The sequence below is a fragment of the Clinocottus analis genome, unplaced genomic scaffold (genome assembly GCF_023055335.1).
Source record: "Clinocottus analis isolate CAN_PGR_092001 unplaced genomic scaffold, fCliAna1.0.p SCAF_12, whole genome shotgun sequence".
Taxonomy (NCBI): Eukaryota; Metazoa; Chordata; class Actinopteri; order Perciformes; family Cottidae; genus Clinocottus; species Clinocottus analis.
In genome coordinates this window covers 9,325,340-9,342,827 of record NW_027175843.1, presented here as the reverse complement: position 1 = coordinate 9,342,827, position 17,488 = coordinate 9,325,340, and the positions used below count along the sequence as shown (strand labels likewise).

At 44.0% G+C, this 17,488-nt stretch overlaps 1 protein-coding gene across 1 annotated transcript in view; it reads left to right on the top strand.

The window, feature by feature from the left end:
* The first annotated feature begins 952 nt into the window (after positions 1–952).
* Positions 953–17,488, top strand: part of igsf3 (immunoglobulin superfamily, member 3) — a 70,730-nt gene continuing 54,194 nt past the window's right edge. The window contains exons 1-2 of the mRNA XM_068571962.1: positions 953–1,953; positions 16,771–17,151. Coding sequence (XP_068428063.1) covers positions 1,914–1,953; positions 16,771–17,151 — 421 coding nt within the window. The 5' untranslated portion in view covers positions 953–1,913. The remainder of the gene's footprint in view (positions 1,954–16,770; positions 17,152–17,488) is intronic.

Here is a 17,488-nt window from a genome sequence, read left to right as displayed (position 1 = left end):
TTTATGTAATACAAAGGAGGGAGTTTTGGGTTCCACTAAGTTAGAGCTTTTTGGATTCAATTCTGTCCTTTCCAGAAAGCACACTCTTTTACAGCTTCCCACCAAAGCAGTGTGATCTCATTGTGCTACTTTTTGTTTCCCTGATAACTCTTATTTACCCTGTCTATTTTGGGAACCTCTTAATATTGCAGCACAGAGTTATGCAAATCAATAAACGTCAGCATATGTCAAAGTAATGCTTGGTTTAGATACTTATGAGCTAAAATCAAAGAGGGATGGAATTTGTATTTTGCAATCTCTGAAAGTTGAATTGTAATGTTGGGTTTCTTCTGATATTTGCTACAGTTCCCAAGCAGAGTGGCACCTCATTATGCTGATTGCTAGTCGTGCGTTTGGCGGTGTGGGGTAGGAGAAAAGAAAAAGGGTGCAGGGTGAGCGATATCACATTTCCTGTCAATAACACACAAACTGCCGGGAAAATTATGCATGAGAAAGGGACTTTTGTGATCAGAACAAGACAAGAACCATAGCTGAATAGTATAGTATAATTAAATAGATTTATTTTTCTCCCCTTTGACAGACCCTATCATGATGCATTTTAATATTGCAGTATTGTGTGAAGAGGTGGTTCAAGTTTACCCAGCAAAATAAAAAGCTGAGGAAATTGGACTCTCTTAGAAGCTTTATATTACCCTCCACTTCACTGAACCTATTCAAACCATTAACGTCCTGGCCTAGAATTGAAATTTAGAAATGCAAATGTGACCTCTCCCACAGTGGACCGTGCCCACGCGGCCTGGGCGTGGTCTTGGAGGGGTGTGTGGGCGTGGTCTTTAGTGGGGGGGGTGTGAGCAGACGGCACGCTGCTAAGTTTTCAAACAGCCGGGAGAACAAAAGTGATTTTGCAAACAGGAAGCAGGAAAAAAAAACCTTGGAAGAAGAAACGCAGTGGACTGTTTCTGTCTGGGATCAGACCCCACCGTTTGGGAAATAGATCGTAATCAAGCTGTAATGTTTGAATTCACGAGTAAAGCCGCTTTTTGTCTTTTCCTTTTTTGGCCCGTTTAGCCGTTTTGTCGTAAACATTTTTTTGCGCATTTTAGTGTTGTGAATTATGACACACCGGCTCAGGTGTCTTGCCAGTGTTTGAAGTTAGTCATTGATTAATCTGATTTATTGTGTCAGAGCGCAACGCCTTGTCGGCTCCATCTAGAGCGCCCGCCCATTGGGCTTTCTGCGGAGCGATAGTGGGAGATTGATTATAGTCTCCGGGATTTTGCCTTGTGGAGGAAGCCAGCCAGAGCCTGCTTGGACTGCGATTTGCTCTCCCGTCAGAGAAGGGGAGAACAATTAAAGCGAGGTCTTACTTCAGCCTGCCTGCACCCCTCAGCTGCCCGACACCTATTTAGCCTTCCGTATGTAATCAGGTTTTCCTAAAAAAAAATTGAACATACAAAAACGCGCAAGTCACGCCGGACTTTTGTCTCTAACCGAAAAGGCTGCGAGTGTGAATCGCCTCCGCAGTCTCGGATGCGTAGTAAACGGGGAGTGGGTTGGGTCGCCTAGGCGCCTGGCACGCACACGTCGTCAGCGATAAAAAGCAAGATAGGTGGGTGGGTGGTGGTGGTGGTGGGTGGTGGTGGGGGGGAGGGGGAAAGCGACACCCGAGGCTTTTTAACCAGGAGGACACCGGAGAGGTGATTCGGACACGGGAAAACCACCGCGGACTCACCGGCTGTGGATTTGACTCCCGACGCAAACCCCGGCCGGTTTTTATCGCCCGGGATTTGAAGATCTTCCCTTTTGATTCAAGACCCGCGGTTTCATACATTGTCAAACCGGACCAGACGTCCCCTCCTCATCTGAAGGGAATATACCAAGTGAATCTGCGAGGCAACACACACACACACACAATGGCAACCGGTGCGCTCCTTCTTGCTTTTGCGCTGCTTGGTAAGTCATCTGAGAAGCCTTTCATCTGTGCCGTGCATCCCCCACTCTGTTTAGGTCAAAGAGGTACACTTTGCATGACACATGCAGGCCTATCCATCTTAGTTGGGAAAGCAACTACTGGCCATCACGAGTCAGGTAGAAGTAGGCTACATCAATAACCGCTGCAATAATGACAGATGCCTGTGAACAGCTGTGTGTGCAATGAACTAGGTTAATGTGATATTTGGACTTCTAGCCACAGATTAACCCTATGCAGTGTGACCTCAGATGAGTTGATCAAATATGCAACCTGCTATCCTCTGTAGTAAACACACAAACACACACACACACACACACACACACACGCATACACACACACAGCCCACAGTGTATACATGCACACACATATGGGCACACCTGGATCACACATCCTCACATCCCCAGGCTATAGGAAGTCATCCCGTGGGTGTGGAGAAACTCTGTGGGCCACCAGCTTTGTTGTACAGTAAGTCAACCCTTGGGAGGAGGTAAAAGCCAAATCTGTGTGAATAGTGTGTTCTGTCTTCACACATGTAACTTCCACCCTCAATTTATTTGATTTCGCACTCAAATGCAAGCTCAAACGTGTGCAGCCTATGACACAGAGTGACGCATGCGAACACTAATACAGGCCTGATTGCTGACACGCTCATAGTGCATCCTGCCTCCGAACTGTCCCAAACAAACACCAGATGGCTTTTCTGTTTCTGGATGGGGAGGCCTGTCAGCACCGCCGGGGGACAGGGGAACAGAGGGGTGGGGGGTGGGGGGGGGCGTAGGAGTGGGAGTGGAGTCAGCCCGCTGGAGGCCCCCACTTGGCCAAGAGGATTACCAGTTGGCGTCTTGCTGTGCATCCCGGCCCCTTTCTTCTGCATATCAGAAATCACATTCACTTGGAAGGTGATGGGAGGTGGGGGAGGCGGGGGGGGGGGGGGGCTGCAAATGACTTTGCCCAATGAAAGTGTAAGGAGTATTGTTACATCATGTGTACAGTAGCAAAAACTGCACACGGGCCAAATCTACCGTGTAGGTTGAATTACGGAGGGTTTTCATATTACACAACCATGAATCATATGGCTGGGTTAAAAAGAGTGCAGTTTGATGGGGTGACGAACATTTCAGAAAGAGTTTATTTTCTGGCGCGTCTGTGGCTCAACAAATCACGAGAGAATACTTTCTAATGCTGTGCTGACATGTTGCCAGAATTATTGGTGATACTGTTAAGCTGGTAATTTTCCTGTATGTGATATGCTGCAGAGATATCCCCCAGAACTGAAAACATAGTTAATTTACAGAAAATACATTGAGTAATAATACAATTGCTTTTGAAGCAAAAAGGCAATATGTTTAGCTTCGCAAATCCGATGTCTTATGATGCTGCACCATAGCTTCAGGGCTGGACAGTTGGTCATTCAAAGCAAAACATTTGAAGACATCCCATTGGGCTCATTTACCTTGTGATGGGTGTTCCATACAGCAACACATACTAATGTGCCATCTTAACATCGACTCACCATGACACAACGGCCGATCTGTCAAAGAGAGCAGAACAGTTGCAGGATGAAAGTCTGTCTCTCGAAAGGATACAACTAGTTAAACATTGGCGCTAGTCTATAGATATGTATGTATGGCAATATATTTCCGTATCGGTGTATTCCTCGCCTAGTGTGCATTCGAGGACATGAGATGTGCGCTTCCTTTTGCCTTGTGCATCGGCTGGCACACATGTTTGTACTTGCATTGGTTTGTCAGGGAGAATAAAATAAAGGTGGATGACTGCTGTGTTAGACGGAGACCAAATCTGTCATTGTTAAACCAAGAGGTGCCACTTACACAATTCTTTGGGAGGTAAATCTTATATCAAGGTTATATCTGCTGCTGAGTTTGCAACCAGGTGTGAGTGAGCGTGCGTGCCCTTGCTCCTTTTGTGGCACCGGGGTACATGATATGAAGTGTATAAAAAGAGTTGCCTGAAGCAACAAATGTTTATTAGCTTTACAAACAGGATGGCCTTCCCCCCTGCAGACAGTAAGAGAGAGATGCATGTGCTTTGTGCAGCCCTTTTTTGGGGGGGTGTTCTTCTGTTTGCGTAAGAGTACCTTTTGAAACAGGGAGCCAACGTATAGTACCCAAGACGTCCCGGTTTACATAACTAAATTGAAATGTAATAAGTCGTGAGGCTGGCTGCTTTAACTGTGAAATGCCGGAGTGGTTTCCATTTACTGGGCTGACAGGAGAGCTGCTTCCAGTTGCCCAGGTTCAGATGAGCTGCCACTGGTCCTGTTTATAAGCTGGTCTAAGAGCAGCTTCACATTGCACATAGAAAGATTCCAAAGCTTATGTCTGACAAGATGCACATTCTGCCACATGCAGTTACTCACATATTTGTCATGATGTGGTATTTTATATAGCTCCATCATCTCTGCCAACTCGGTAAAACAGGTGCTGTTTTCACCCTTTTCACACTATTTGAACTTGTTATAAATAATTTGCACAAACCTTTATCAGATGGTTATCTGTCGTGGGGACAGGGAAAATGTGTTAAATAATACAGGTTGGCTCAAAGTGGCATGTGGCAGTTGGTGGCATATCTTAACCAATTTACCTACACAGTCACGCTGACAGCTACTAATTTATAATTTTCTCAGCTCCGCTGTAACATTTCGGGTTCTTTATGGTTCCTTTGATCCATTGGTTTCCATATGTTTTTTATAGGGTATGTCAATATATCGACATACTTTAAAGTTGCCTAATGTCTGTGTAAGGTAGACACTTTCTTGTTTCCTTTCAGTCATCCCTATCTTTCAGTCAGATTTGTGACGCTATTTTTGATCATCGGTTTCAAGTCAGAAGAGACACTGAAACAATAGGCAGGCTCATTACACTGCTATTGATTGAAAAGAGAGAAGTTTGAAGTTGTTGAAGAAATGCCATCAAACTTTTGAGTATAAAGCTGGCTCTCCATAATTGGCCCAATCAAACAACATGAACGTACTTAAGAGCTCATTTCCATTTTGGGCATTACTGTTGTCTTTTTTTTTAACGTTTGTGCAGTGGAGAAAGGGCAGCACTTATAGCCACTTAAGTATAGATTTGATTGTGGTTCTGGGACAATTGTCACAAATGCACGAAAGTGGTAAGAGATGGAAGACTCCCTCTGTCTGTTACCGACACACTCACTCACTGTGTGAATGCTTAAATGTGAACAAAGTCTATAAACAACAGTGAAAGAAATCAGGCACATGGAAGTGAAAATCTGTCGTACATTACGTATTGCTATCTAGTTGATCCACATTATGATCATTGTTTGCTTCAATGTAAAGGTATTGCTTTTTAAATACTTCGAGGCTGAAGAGGAAACACTAATGACGTGTCTCTGTATGGTCATGGGAATGTTGAGGTCAACTCAAAGGCATTTTTGAAATTGGTTAGGATTCAAAGTTTGCATTTCCACACCCTGATACCAACCCCAGCCTCTCCCCCATCCCAAATAAGAATGACAGCTGGGGGTTCCTACCCCAAAATGTTTAGCTTGTGTGTGGTCAAGCCATACGTCTTCTTGCTCGGCATCTTGAGTCAGCTGTTACCGAACTGGGAATGCTTTCCATGTGTTAGTCAGCTGACACAACAGTGAGTGCACTGTCTAGACGAGGAAGCAAAATGCAATAACTCACGGTCTAGATGTTTGCATAGTTTATGTAGCTCTATGCATATGCTGTACGGAAAAGTTTGCCGTATGCACACGTGATTGTCCAAAGTTTTGTCGCTCATTATTTCTGCTTCCTGTTACCACCAGAAACAGAGCACCTACGTCTCTGTTCGGGGGAACAACAAGCCTGTGCAGCTGTCTGATTGCGCTGCCGTTTGCTCCTCTTGTTATTTTCCGTGCCTGGCGGCTGCACTCTCCAGTTACATGCATACTTGTTTGCATCATAAGCACTTGAAACCACGTCTTTTGTGTGCACCCATGACAAGAGGCCTTTTGTGCTATTGTCTTTTTACATCATAACATTGTTGACAAAACTGATACAAACAATAGATGAAGATTAAAAAAAAGTGGCTGTCATCCTCTGATTGTGTGGTAAGTTTCAGTAGATATTCATGGAGGGTAATGAAGACACAAGCCATTCGTAGGTCAGTGTCCGGAATCAGATATTATTAGTCATGAATCAATAGAACTGCATGAGCCGTGAGTGTGCTTGTGGACTTTGTTGCATCAGGTGCACCCTAAAGGTAAGTCAAATACTGGTTGCTCGTGTCTACTACCAACAGGGCAAGTAACTGCCTTGTCATACAGACTTCACAGTCTGCTATAGAAACTCACACCCAGCTACCACTGCAGTTTTACTCCAACCCCACTGTCCTGTTATCTGGTCACCTCCTCTCTGTCCGTGTCAAGAGTCGGTGTGAAGGAAGAAAGCAACTTTTCCTCTATTGGAGTGGTCAGAGGAGATCAAGGAAAACTTGGGATCGAAATTACTTGAATTTCTCGCAGAGCAAGTGCAGTCTTTTTTTTAAATTTCTGATCCACCCCCTTGACCCAGATCAGAGCTGTAGTGTCTCTCCACTCCACATGGGGAGATGAGTGACTGTGAAGTGAAGTGAAGTTAAATTCTTGAGGGAGACTTCCTTGCTGCCACAGGGAAGGTAGGTGTCAAGAAGGAGTCCGGAGCTGGAGCAGAGGCAGAGTCTGATTTGTGTCTGATTTTTGACTCCGTATTTTTGTGCCGTATCTCATGTTTTGTGATAAGTGTCAAAACCGGTTCAAAGGCTGCAACATAAACAGGAGATCAAACAAGTTAAAAAATAAGCATATTTATTTCAAGAATACATAAACCAAACTAAACAAGCACGGAGAGTCTGTAATCGGTAATGTCAGCATATGTGAAAATGTCTGAAACAAAACAAATCTGCATCTGTGTCAGCCAAGGAAGAGCTCCATGTTCAGGTGGTTAATCTATCAAGACTCACTACCTGAACATGGAGCTCTTCTTTAAGGGTGATATACACACTGCAACTACAACTGAGGCTGGTCACGCAGTTGGATCGACGGACTCGTTTTGGTTTATAGTTCCCGTGCCTTTTCCGTACACCAGAACAGTAGGTTACGCAACGACCGCAGAGTCGACCTGCACACCGTCGTTCATCGTTATTTCCCTCCACGAAATCACCGCCATCTGCGTATCGTTATACTTCGTCAAACTAATTATATAAATGCTCATATTTGCGGACATCTTCAGCCAAACATTCTTCAACGGCATCCATTGTTCGTGTTTCTGCTACGGCTTTTAAAAACAGCGGTATTATGCTATGAAACCGGAAATGCGAGACTCAGAAAGGACGTGGTTAGCAGACCAATCAAAGTCTTGCGGGCTGCAAACGGCTCATGTAGCTTTGTCCGATAGTCCGAAATTTTGGGTGACGCACGCAAGCACACAAGATGGCTGATGGGACTACGCAAGGGGGAACCCGCTTGACTTGTGTGATTGCATCTCTGCGTAAAACCAGAGTATAAATGACCCTTTAGCTGGAACTCCCCCAGGCTAAGGTGTGGCTCATCAGTTGATGTTCAAAACAACCCGACAGACAAATTAGAGCTATCAAGCAGATCATAGACCCCCAAGTGGAGGGAGGAGGAGTCACACAACCCAACAATAACCTCAGGCCATCCAGTTTATAAACCTGTAACTGTTCTTTTAAGATGATTTGCATGCCTCTCCCCCCTTAAATGGTAGCCTACTCAAACTGCCTCCTCTTCCTCCTCCCGTGAATAGCTCCTGACCTCCCTCCCCCACTTTTTCCTAAACAATGCCGAGCCCACCTCTTCTTCAAAGAGAACTAATTAGAAATTGCCCTGAAGGGTGATCCAAACCTGATATTTCCATTGTCTTTGCAGTTCCAAAGTGTTTTACAGCCACATCTACCTTGGAGTCGTTTACAAACACCTTCCTTACCAAGACCAAGACCCAGCCTCCTTCCTCCTGGGATTTGGTCGGCTCCTCCCCCCGCTCTCTGTGTTGATGACATGTCGGCGAGAGGATTCCACTTTTCTCCTCCTCCACACACACACACACACACACACACACACACACACACACAGACACACACACACACACAGACGATCACCCACACGCACCCACAAGCACCCACAGCGCTCTGAGTTGCTGTCCTGCGGTGCAGCCACACTCCCCTGCTCCATGCTTGATCCTGCTCCAGAGCAGATCCCACGCTGGTGGGATACACACCAGGCGGTGTAACTATGGCGACCACTCCCCACCTGCACAACGCTGATCCATATTTAGTGGCACCCTCTCGGCTCGGCGTGAAAGTCCAACCATGTGCATGTAACAAAAAATGCATGTTCAAGCCCTCACCCCTTTTAAAAAATTCTCTTATACAATAATGAAGAGCACCTCACTTTTCCATTATGTTCTGGTGATGTACTTCTTTTCCGCTTAACACCTACCAAAGAGGTGTGTGTGTGTGTGTGTGTGTGTGTGTGTGTGTGTGTGTGTGTGTGTGTGTGTGTGTGTGTGTGTGTGTGTGTGTGTGTGTGTGTGTGTGTGTGTGTGTGTGTGTGTGTAATTGCTTGTGCATAAATGCATTCATTTATACAAGTGCATGTATTTTACTCTCTGAAAAGCAAAATGACTGACAATGGCAAAAATGTCTGTTTGTAGTGGACTAATTAATTGTTAATTAGTTTCCTTTCCAATCTGCAGTTTAATGTGCAAACGTGGGAACTGATAGCAAGCTGCCAGTCACACAAAGACGAACCACTGTACATAAAGTAGATACAGCTGTCGGGCTTAATTGTGCCAAGCACAAGATGGATAATGACCGAAGATAGCAGAGTGTTTTTATAGCCTCTCATTCTTTGACAACAATTAACGGAAACATTCAGTCGACTCTGCTGAAACAGTTGACAGGATATTATGAGTTCATCTTTTTTTATAATATAATCTATGTCTGATTGAAAGTTGTTTGGGGCGGATTTGAGACCATGGTGCTTTGTCATACAGACCGTGTGTGTGTGTGTGTGTGTGTGTGTGTGTGTGTGTGTGTGTGTGTGTGTGTGTGTGTGTGTGTGTGTGTGTGTGTGTGTGTGTGTGTGTGTGTGTGTGTGTGTGTGTGTGTGTGTGAGAGGGGCGTGGGGGCGTGGGGTTGGGGAGATGAGTTTAGTGGGGTAGCAGGTGTCCTTATAGAGTTAATGGATTCGGTGAGTAGATTGAGGCACTTAATGGTGTGTGTGTGTGTGTGTGTGCGTGTGAGAGATGAATAAACCACTTTGACATCCCCCTGACGGGACCCCTTTGTCTTCCACACTGTTATAAACAGTAAATGGGAATGATTGGTGCTATGAACTGCTCACCTAAGCACGTCCATGCATCCCGACCACATCTTGTCATCGCATAAAGAACGACTATAACCATTTGGCACACTGTAAATGTTTACTAAGCTCTCAATGACCCACAGAGTTGTCGATTTGACAAGACGATATGCAAACCATAACACTCTTTTATCTCCTTATTTTCAATATCTTCCAAGTCATGACTTGATATTGTACAAACATTAGTGAGCGAATGGACTGCCGTTTTAAGAATTGCACCATTTTGTCAAGTGCCTTCAACTCTGCTTATATTCTGAGATCTATGTGATATTATTCATAAGTAAGTTGGCATTCATGAGGAAAATTATGGAGTGATGGTGTATGGTGTGATTTCTTCCCATAGCAGGATATATTACTGTAGTTTCTGTGTTGAGTGGAAGTTGTGTATTCATGTGTGGTGTTGTTTAGTGAGCCTTAATTTGATTTATGAATATGTGATAGTTTATGTGACCTGAGTGAGCCTGCCATTGTTCAGCCTGATGACTGTAGGCGTCAGACAGCCCAATGAGTTCCTCTTAAATACTTCTTACACAGCCAAATACGTGGCAAGAGATATATTGCTACCCGGCTCCGTTTTCTCATTGTCTTTCTCGATGCCGCTCTGCCTATGAATTATTTATTCACAATTAGGTTGGTAAGGAACTGCCTTCAAGTGCGAACACAATTTTTTTGCTTTAATTATATTTACATGTCAAGATGTCCGTGTAGCTGGGCAATATGTGACTATGGTGTAGTAACTGACTTATAGCTCAGCACAGGCTCACCCTGTGGACTGTTGCTGCAGATAACTCGCAGAGTCATGTAATCATTCTCTAATAGAGTTGCAAAGTAATCACGTTTACGTTTCTTCACGTTGAGGGATGGAGCCATGACGCTACATAGGATTTAATAATCTGTAGCTTCACCAGATGAGAAGGAATATGTTTAATCTGGCGTCGCAAGAAATTTGTTGTAAATTGCTTTGAGAATGTTATTTAAAGGTTTCAGAGGAATCGCTGCATGCTGATTATCTGTATCAAATGATCACTCGGCACCAAACAAAAAAAAACTCAAATGCTGTCTTCCATCGTGGACAAACAGGAAGGCATAGCAGCTGAGGGTGTAGGAGGGAGGATGAAGAGGCAGCTGTTCAACAGAGGAGGATGGATTATTATCTGCTCCTTGTTGTTGACACCATCGACAAATACTTGCAGCAATGGAAGAGGATGGAACAAATAAGGAATCGGCCCACATGGAAAAATCCCACTTCACCTATGCTCACACTTGTATAGTGAGGGTCACAGACACCTGCAATGTACAGTTACACATTCCCCCACCCCCACCCCTCTTTCTTGGTCTCACCAGCTGTTATGAGCAACAGCACAGGAGTGGTCATGACTGTTGTAGCCCAGGGGGCCCATAAATTAGGACTAGTTAGCGTAGTCAGAGAGGACAGGATGACCCAGGTGTGCACAGCAGGAGTCCTAGTTAAGAGCTGGAGATGTTTGAGTCACAGAAATGGAAATTTAAGACAAGTTAACACAGAGTCGACCGCTGTGAGTTACATGGACGTGGCTTCCTCCTTCTGAGACTTGAAAGCAAAACCACTTCTAGTAAAATAATTGTCTGTATGGTGAATATATGACGACAGCTGGTGTTTTTTGTCTTGATGTCTTGTTTTCACTACAGACTATACTATATATAGTCCGGCACATAACCCTCTGTGAGATATACTGTATGTTAATTATGAGCTTTAAAGGTGCTTTCAGGCAGAATTTGTTACCTTTCAACAGAGCTAAGCTAGTCTCCTCCCTCTAGTCTTTATGCTAAGCTAAGATAACCAACTACTGTCTTTTCATCTAATTCCCAGCATGTAAGTGAAGTATGTTTATTTCTCAAAATATCAAACTTTGTAAAAATACTTCTGTCCCAGTTTAGAAAGAGTGGGAGAGAGAGAGAAGAACTATGCAGCATTTGCATGAACACTTTTGCAGCCCTGGTAGAGATAGTGGGAGGCAGCATACATGTGTCATACATTCATGTGCTCCACATGTACTGTATGTCTTTTTAATGGTTGTTATTTGTTATCTTTGCCTTCTGGCTATGTTTTCTGCTTCATAAGGTAGTGAAATGTATGATGGCGAGTCATCCTTAACGCTGTCGTCTTATGGATTAAACACTCCCTGAGTGAATCTTTCCCTTCATGTAACCGTTTTCAACATGTAATCCATGCATGTAACGATAGACGTACCACGATGAAATAGTGACATAAAGTATTTACCCTTCATCCGTCCTTATTCTCGCTCTGATTAGAGCTGCATTGATATAATGGGCAGGTGTTTGTCAGATGTTGAATTGGCCTGCAAGCCGGTCTAGCTGACCCTCTAATGGAGGTTAGAACACTTTCTCCCTTTCTGGCTGTGTGTATCATGTCAGACGCTCGCACTCAGAGTGTCATTCCTGTTTCCCAGTTGACGGGCTTCCAATTGCTTGAATGTTTTCCCTTGAACACTTCATCATTTAGCTTTCTCTTCAGCACAGAAGGAACAAGCAGTCTCTGTGGTTCGTCTTTAAAAACCCCAGTTAATAACTCAACAGTGATTTTTTTTTTTGCTGAAATACTTGAAGCTGGCAAAAGGGGCCAGAGGTTGTTTGTGACGGCCCATTGCTTTACTGATTCCTACACTCTGAAGCAGGTGACGATTATCGGTGCGGGATGAACAAGGAGTGGAAAAAGCTTGCGAGAATGAAGCCAGAATTGTAATACTTGACACTGCCTTGAGCACATCAGTCAAAGATCCAAGAATCTGAGCAATCTGGGTGGAAGAAAGCATGGAGATTCTCCACTCATTACATGGCTTACATTCGGATGACATGCTTACTTACATGGGGTTGTGTACAGGGAGTGAGCAGCTCACTTACTTACGGATAATGTGTTTTTACATTGCATCAGCAGAGTCGCAACTTATTTTATGTCAAATTTTAGATGAAGAAGTGGTGAGGGAAATGAAAAAAAATGGCAATTATGATCTTGCAGGGTGTAATGTACTGATCACATATAGCTTTGTTTTGTTGCACAATATCCATACCCTCTATAAATGGAAAGTTTCCCCTTTCTACAGCTCATCTTCCTCCCTCCAGTTCTCCCTCATCCTCGAATCTCTCTGTCTCCCTCACACTGGTGCTCTCTCTGGTAATGATGTTAACAGGGTCAAATGCTTTGGGCGGCCTAGAGGGAGAAAAATGCTGAGCGATTTTGGGGAATGGTTAACCAGGGCTGAGAAGTGCAGAGAGAGAAATACTCTTATGTTATTCATCTTTCTCCGTCATTTATGTCTTCTTGTCTCGCATGCGTCTTCAGCATATAAGTCAGTGGTACACTTGTATATTCACTTAGTTCTGTGCATTTGTGTGGTGTTCAGCACCCTGGAGGCAGCTGTCGTTTTCTCTTTAGCTTCCTCCTCATTCCTCTTTTTCCTTTCCTCTCACCATGCCATCTTTTCCTTTACTCATACCTCCCTGTCTGAGAATTTTCACAAGATTTTAGATCTGTGGGATTAGTCTGAACTTCCCTTGGGGCGAAAGGACATTGACTAGGCCCTTTTTCCTGTGTCTACCAAGCAAATTCATTATTAATTCATATATCACTGGCTGGAGTTGCTTCAGTTCCCCCACTCTTTAACTTTCCCCAAAAGTTTTAGTAGAAAAGTTGGAGGAAGCGGCTGTTCATACAGGCCACACAATTTGGTTTTGATCTGAAATCAATTGGCCAGGTAATGCTCCTCTTTCATTCACTGCATGCATGCACACAACAGAAGCAGGAACCAGTTGTTGCTACTGCTTGTGATCAAAGACTTCATTAGTTCTGGTAGTACTGATACTCCAGGTGTGGATACCTTATTGAGGTGCCCTTTGCTGGCAGCTCATTCCGAGGTGTTTTCTGTTTTTGTCCATTTTTAAGTAGGAACCAAAGCAAACTGAGAAGTGGGATGGACAGCTCAAATCCCCCCATTAGCACATCTTCACACCACTGTGAATGTCCTCTTTATTACTTACACCCTGCAGTGTTTTTATTATACACCTTTCTTGGTGTATAATTATCATGTGTAGGAGAGTGATGGTGTGAGGAAGCATGAATGCTAGTGGCCTCCCTGCTGTTTCCACTGAGAATAAGACACTGGCCACAAATGATTGGATTAGTATTTAACCCCCCTTCCACTTAGCATAATCCTCTTTGCAGCTTGCTGTGTGTGTGTGTGTGTGTGTGTGCGTGTGTTTGTGCTCGGAGTCATCTGCTCCCATTGCTCTGAATGCTCCAGCCGACAAACGGCAAGGTCAATTAGAGAACTTGTCTGTGGTCATTCTCCATCATCTGACATGAGACACGTATTTCCTGTGTCCAGTCAACAAGCCGTGTGGGAAGCGATTGACGACAAAGATGAGCAATGAGAACAAATGGGAAAGCCTGAGGGGGAGAAGGAGAGAGAAAGACATCCACGGAATGCAGAGATGGAGATGAGTGTTAATAATAGAAAATCCGAGGCCTTGTTGAGCAAATACGGGCACGCTGCAGTCGAGGCTGCGCAGCCAGAGGTGAAGAAGTGGAGGAGGTTGCGGGCACGGGATTATTACAAAAATGTGGTGGAATATAGTGATCAGTTGAAGGTTTGGTATGTCATTGTCAGTCTTTCTAAATAGCCTTCAGAGCGATGGGCACTTTAAAGTTTCACGGAGCTGCTTAAATTCTGTCTGGAAAGATGCGGAGAACAGGGAGTCACAAAGAAGAGACAGGAATATACAGAGAGAGTGGAGGGGCAGGAAGAAAGGGAGGATTGATGACTGGTGAAACAAGCAGGAAGGGAGTGAGAGTAATCTGAAGTAAGTCAGGGAAGTTTGTTTCAAGAGGATGACGGGAGACAGGCAAGTGGAGAAAGCTCTTAGTGTGCCAACACAGTATGAGTAGTTTGCTTTTTTGGGGGTGGAAGAAGGGTGGGGTGTATGAGTAACACGTTCCCAGCAGTACTGGATGAGCAGCGGCAACATTAGAAGAAGTGGTACAGCTGAGACCTGATCTGAACTGGATGTGGGTAGACTGGGCGCCGCCAGATTAGCACACTGACATCACAGTGAAGAAAGACAGGGAACCAAAGTCTGAGTCAGAATGGATGGCTGCCTCTTACCTAATGCATCCCAGAATATGCTCAGCCAGATTCATTCGACGCACTTCACCGTAGACCTTCTGTCAATCTCAGTTTTCATATCCAGAGCGTTTGGTGTTTGCTAACTGGAAGGATTTCCTTTGTTCACTAACTTTTTTTTAAATGCCAGTGGCCAAATGTTTTGCAGGTTATGGCTTCTATTTTTACAGCAGTGTGGGTTGTTTGCAGATGTGCCAGCAAACAAAATGATTATGTTATTATGTTTATTACATGAAAGAATCAGGAGATGTCTTGTATTATTCAGCAGGACTCCATGAAAAATGTAAGCAGTGTGCAAGTGGGAAATGATACTAATAAGTACAGAATTATTTAAGAATACATTTGGAGTACTGGTTGACTGGGTTTATCATTTCAAGCCCCATATAGTGTCTCTATAATATTTCTATAGGGACATATCTCTGTATTACAGTAAATCGCAGTGCGCAGATTTTGTAGGCAATGGGACACATTTTAGGATTCATCTGATTCCAGTTTGTAATTTCAGTTGTAATAACTTATCGCATTTTGTCCGGCTTTGATTCAATCCAGGTGAACAGTCGGTGTGAAGAGCAAAAGAGGCTGAAAAGCAATCTCGAACCCCAGCTTTAGGAGAAATCAAGCAATAAAGAATAATAACCTGAATGAGTTTTTACTTTGATATTACACTGGGACACGATTCAAATCCCGTCCAATTGAGGCCACACACCGAGTACTTAAGGTGTCATATATTTTGTAAAGAGTCTAACCGCTTATGAGTGTAATATCTTTTAAGAAAACCAAGCAATCAATAAATAAAATACCTGACGCTTCAAACGCAGGAAGGGAAGTAAGACATCTGATCTACAGACACACACAGTCAAGCACGCTCGGGGAAGGGATGGACTCGCATTAATACACATGAATGAAACGTGGGGATGTTTTGGAAGTGTGAGAGAAAGTTAAAAAAGCTGTTCTGGTGAATTATTAATGCCAAGTTTTGGTCCCACAGAAACAGCGTCTTACAGACTTTCTCTCACACACACACACAGGCACACACACAAAGACAGCTGCAATCCCCAGTTGCTTGTGCAAACAGGAAACGGCGTACTTGTCACTCTGTCTGAATTTGGGGGTGTACGTGTAAGTGCTCTGTTGTCTCCGGCCCCAATTTTGTGTGTGTGTGTGCGCGTGTGTGTGTGCGTGCATGCGGGTTGAGGCAAGACAAATGCTGTCTACCTAAATATAGGCTACGAAGCAACATACAGAAAAGTAGAAGTCAGTCCTTTCAAGGGGTTTTACGCTAAAGTCAGTATGGCTCATACTGTATGGGTCCACTACACTAATGGAATGTTTTGTTTCAATGAGAACAACTCATTACAATTTGAAAGTTGCAGTTTTGACCTCCGGCAGTACAGCGTTAATGTGTTATTTAACTGCAACTACGGGCATTTATTTATTTTTTGTCAAGGAAAACAAAAACTATCCTCTTATACATATTATCATAAATAACTTTTTTTTTTTTAACATTTTGATCCCTTAAAGAATTGTACTGAGATACTGTGTGAGACAAAGTGATAGTTGATGCTTGGTGCTTGTTGGTGGACTGGACACCAATGAAAGTAGAAGCAGACCCTTTCCTCATCATCTCAAACATAAAGCATTTTTTGGCATTTCTGTACAGAAATGTCTTTTTACATTTCAGCCACCATGTATGCAGAGACTCATTTATATTGGAATCAGAGTAATTATGAATAATTATGTATGCAACAAAACTGTGTTTATTGGTCACTTAAAAAATACCGATAATCTCTGCAGCTCGACACATTCACATGTCCGACTTGTGTTTTAGCAGCTCACTCTGACCCCTCTGCTCACTCCCAGATGGCCGCCTCTCACCTCCAGTGTGAATATAGTTGCAGTGTTGTCCATGTGGTAAAGGGTTAATGTGACTGTGTACTAGCAGTGAGTGTGACTGGATGACAGCTGTTAAAAAGAGTTCCTGTGAATGTTTTAAGTAGTTGGTGGTGTTCGTTTGTGCACACCTCAACCTCAGTAAGCACTCTCCAGAACGCTTAGCTGCACATGTCACACTATTTCTGTATTTCCTGGGAGATGTGAGGTGCATAAACTCTGCCAATAATAAATATTTAAACTGCCGTTTTGTAACCCGTTCTCTCTTTCCTCTTCCCTTGCTCTTACCGCATCTCTCTTTCTTCTTTCTCTCCCATCACTCTCACCCCACCTCGTCTGTAGCTGGTGTTGCCGTGGCGCAGAGAGTCGTAACTGTGCAAAGTGGACCACTGGTACGGACTGAGGGCTCCCACATAACCATCATGTGCAACGTGAGTGGCTACAAAGAAGGGGTGGAGCAGGACTTTGAGTGGTCCATGTACCTGCCATCAGCACCAGACAGGGAGATCCGCATCGTGAGCACAGCTCAGTCAAACTATGCCTACGCCGTGTATGCGCAGAGGGTCAATAGCAAAGAGATCAATGTGGAGAGGCTGAGCGGCGACTCAGCTATGCTCCACATCACCAAAGTACAAGCCAAGGACCAGGGGCTGTTTGAGTGTTACACACCCAACACAGACGGTCGTTACCTGGGATCCTACAGCGCCCGTACCAACCTCACTGGTGAGTCCCCTAAGCACACACACACACACACACACACACACACACACACACACACACACGCACACGCACACGCACACGCACACGCGCGCACACAATGTCAATATACAGATGAATCCCGTTATCACATATGCTCCCTCATCTGGTGACACCACACATTCGTTTGTTAATGTATCTGTGCTATTTATATCTGATCAAGGTGTTAAACACAAAGCCAACACTAGTAAAATGTTGTTGTGTGTGTATATATGAATTAAGCAGACATTTACTGATCAGTTGTATACTGGAACACATTTCAAACACAGAGATAATATTCAGAAATTTAAGTTCTTTGTTATTT